Below are 3127 nucleotides of genomic sequence, written 5' to 3' on the forward strand. Positions count from 1 at the left end.
CCAGTTCTGTTTCTGCAAACATTTAACAAGCTGCTTTTCCATTTCCTTCACAGCTGCGCAGTATCTACAATTTAGATTGTTTCAAATTCAGGATGAACAACATAGAACAATTTATAAATACAATGTTATGCAGGTTGGAATTCTTTGTTTTAAATTGGATGCTTCTGTCAAACAGCAGCTAACTGAACTCTGGGCTTTTGTGTGATGGCTTTAAACTTTCTTACAAAAGAAAAAGAGAGAGAAAGAGAAACACCTTACAAATCTTCCTTCTGCATTTCAATGGGCTGCTAGCTCTTTCACACCTCAGGTTTTATGCTGACCATTTTGTGTGATGGGGTTGATCTTTTCCAAAGAAACATCAGCTTCAAAATCCAAGATACCTGATAGGGCTGGAGAAATTTTCTCCAGCGTTTTAGACAGTTCCCCCTCCTCTTCCTTTTTTGCCATGTCGTCTTCTTCTGGGCATATAACAGCATGGGGGATCAGATAGACTAAATTGCATTCTTTGGGGCTGGACCCTCTGGGCTCAAGCTGACTGGAAAAGGCTATGCCCCCATTGTTGTTAATACTAACCGTCTCTATCGCATTGATGGAAGCGGGACAGAGTCTGTAGCATCCCAAGAGAGTGGAGAATGCCTTGCGGAAGTCTGCGTTGAAGGCATAGATGATGGGGTTCAGCGAAGAGTTGGCCCATCCGAACCAAACAAAGACATCAAAAGTGGCAGAACTAATACAAAACGGTTCTGCTCCCTTGGATTGTATGGTGGGCTCACAGAAGGGCACCATGCAGTTCAGTATGAAAAAGGGTAACCAGCAGCACACAAACACCCCCATGATCACCGACAAAGTCTTCAAGACTTTAGTTTCTCTCTTGAAGGACATTTTGAAGGAACTTTCTGGCTGTTGGCAATCCATGCTGCTTCCATTGCCGGCGGGGGTTTGGCAGTTTTTGGCGTGTACGGCTGCTCTTTCCAAGGCGGAAATGCGCCTGATTTGCTTCTGAGCAATCCTGTATATCCTAGTATAGGTGACTATCATGATGGCCACTGGGATGTAGAAGCTGATGAGGGAGGAAGAGATGGCGTACATCCTGTTTAAGCTGGAGTCACAGTTGTCCATGTCTACCCCTTGGAAACTGGAATTCAGGTCTAAGAAGCTGGTGGTTTTAGCCTTGTGCCAGTTCAGCTGCACTGGGATGAAGGAGATCAGCACGGACAAAGTCCATGCCACACTGATCATAATGAACGCCGCCCTCGGGGTCATTTTCCTCTCGTACCTAAATGGGCTGGAGATGGCCCAATATCTGTCCACACTGATGACACACAGGTTTAAGATGGAGGCTGTAGAACACATGATATCAAATGCCACCCAAATATTACAGAAGGACCCAAAAGGCCAGAATCCAGCTATCTCCGCCACGGCTTTCCAAGGCATGACCAAGACGGCTACTAACAAGTCTGAGACTGCCAGAGAGATCACAAAGAAGTTGGTCACCTTGGACCTCAGGTGGCGGAACCTGATGACCGCAGCACAGACCAGTGTGTTCCCTAGGAGTGTGGAAAGAATCAGCAAGGAAAGAAAGCAACCGGTGAGGATCCGAAAGCAGGAATCCCTTTTCACAAGCATCCCTTCCCCGTCCATAGTGGTGTTGTTCCAAATCATGTTTCCTCCCAAGGCAAGATCATATCATGGGGGCTTGCGATGACATCAGCTCATGTCCTTGCAGAGCTTGCAAAAGAGACATCAGGTGTCCATTAATTACTCACCACCAGGCAGACCCCCACTAAGGATTGTGCTAAAGTCTCTTTGCTCTCGGGAGGGATCCCATCATCCTTAGGTATCTCATTAAGAAACGTCAGGCGTTCTGTGGCAAGTATCTGAAACTGACTGTCACAGTCATGGTTTTTCCCCTCCAGTAATCCTTCCTGAATTTCAGCCTAAAATGGAATACTCTTAAGCAGAACAGGCCAGTACAAAAATCCTCAGAGTCCTGTACAAATAAACTCAGCATCCCAGGGGCACAATCACTCTCCAGCCTACATGGATTCTCCCTTAAATAGGCTATTGATTCAGTTTGTCCAGTGTCCATTTAACTAGCCCTTCAGCTCTATTGAAGCAGAACACATTAGGTGCTTTTGTTTCCGATTCAATTTTCCATCCCTTCCATTGGCGGGACATTTTTATATACATACAGACTTTGTCCCTTTCTGCTACCAAAATTAAAAATGTCAGTTCTGTCTTTACAAGCAGATTCAGAATCAGCTCCTCATACTGTTCCACATTGTTTTTAAGATTCACAGTCCTAGAGGCAAAGAAAATAAATTTACATTTTAAGACATTCAATACCAAAGAGATCACAATTTATTTATTTATTTATTTGTCTGTTGCTGGTTTGTTTGTTTTTTAAAGTAGAAATTTTCAAGTCCTACCTTTTTGACTGTTGATGCTCTAGTGTTGTCCAGGGAAGAACATTTTCCTTTCTACTTTATCGAGAATTTGAATTGCATAGCAAAGCAAAAAAGACAACAATCGCAGCTGCTGGGCTGCATTGCATCAGGTATAATCTTCTGACGGCATATAGGGTAGGCAGGTATGTGGACCTGCAGGTGTGCATTATTATTATTATTATTATTATTATTATTATTATTATTATTATTAGCAAAATCCACCAGCCCTAACTTTCAAGATCTCTCCTTCTAAATTGGTCTTCTGATGATGTGGATGAGCTCCTTCCTTTTCAGTGCTCCCTTGCGATTCATGTGTAAACTCTGTGCATCAAGTCAGTCCCCGTCTGGGTGCTCATCACCCAAGTCACGTTTTGTACATCCCGTCGAAGTGGCCCATCAGGATGAAATCATCCCAAGCAAAGGCACAATATTTCCAATAATCTGGCAAAGATCTGGGAGAAGTTCAGCTTGTCTTGTTGCCGTCATTGGACAAAGGGAGGGAGGGAGAGAAGGAAGGAGTAGGGGGGGAAAGACCTGAGTGCAGATCCCTTTGGACCTTGATGTAGTTTCCCAGCCACCGGCTATTAGGTGCAATTGGAGTTTGTTAAGAAGCTGAGGTCCTTCACTGCTGAGCGACTTTCTCTTGTTTCTCTGAGGAGCATCCACCTTCTCCCTACAGC

At 44.3% G+C, this 3127-nt stretch overlaps 1 protein-coding gene across 1 annotated transcript; it reads right to left on the minus strand.

The window, feature by feature from the left end:
• Positions 1–223: 223 nt before the first annotated feature.
• Positions 224–2202, minus strand: DRD1 (dopamine receptor D1). Its single transcript, XM_033139976.1, has one exon. The coding sequence runs from the start codon at positions 1660–1662 to the stop codon at positions 304–306; it is 1359 nt and encodes a 452-aa protein (XP_032995867.1). The 5' UTR covers positions 1663–2202; the 3' UTR covers positions 224–303.
• Between the last annotated feature and the right edge of the window lie 925 nt (positions 2203–3127).

This window comes from Lacerta agilis, chromosome 2 (assembly GCF_009819535.1).
Source record: "Lacerta agilis isolate rLacAgi1 chromosome 2, rLacAgi1.pri, whole genome shotgun sequence".
Lineage (NCBI taxonomy): Eukaryota > Metazoa > Chordata > Lepidosauria > Squamata > Lacertidae > Lacerta > Lacerta agilis.

Bases quoted from the DNA above. Each gene is read 5' to 3' on its own strand.
- DRD1 (XM_033139976.1), bottom strand. From the start codon at position 1,662: ATGATTTGGAACAACACCACTATGGACGGGGAAGGGATGCTTGTGAAA.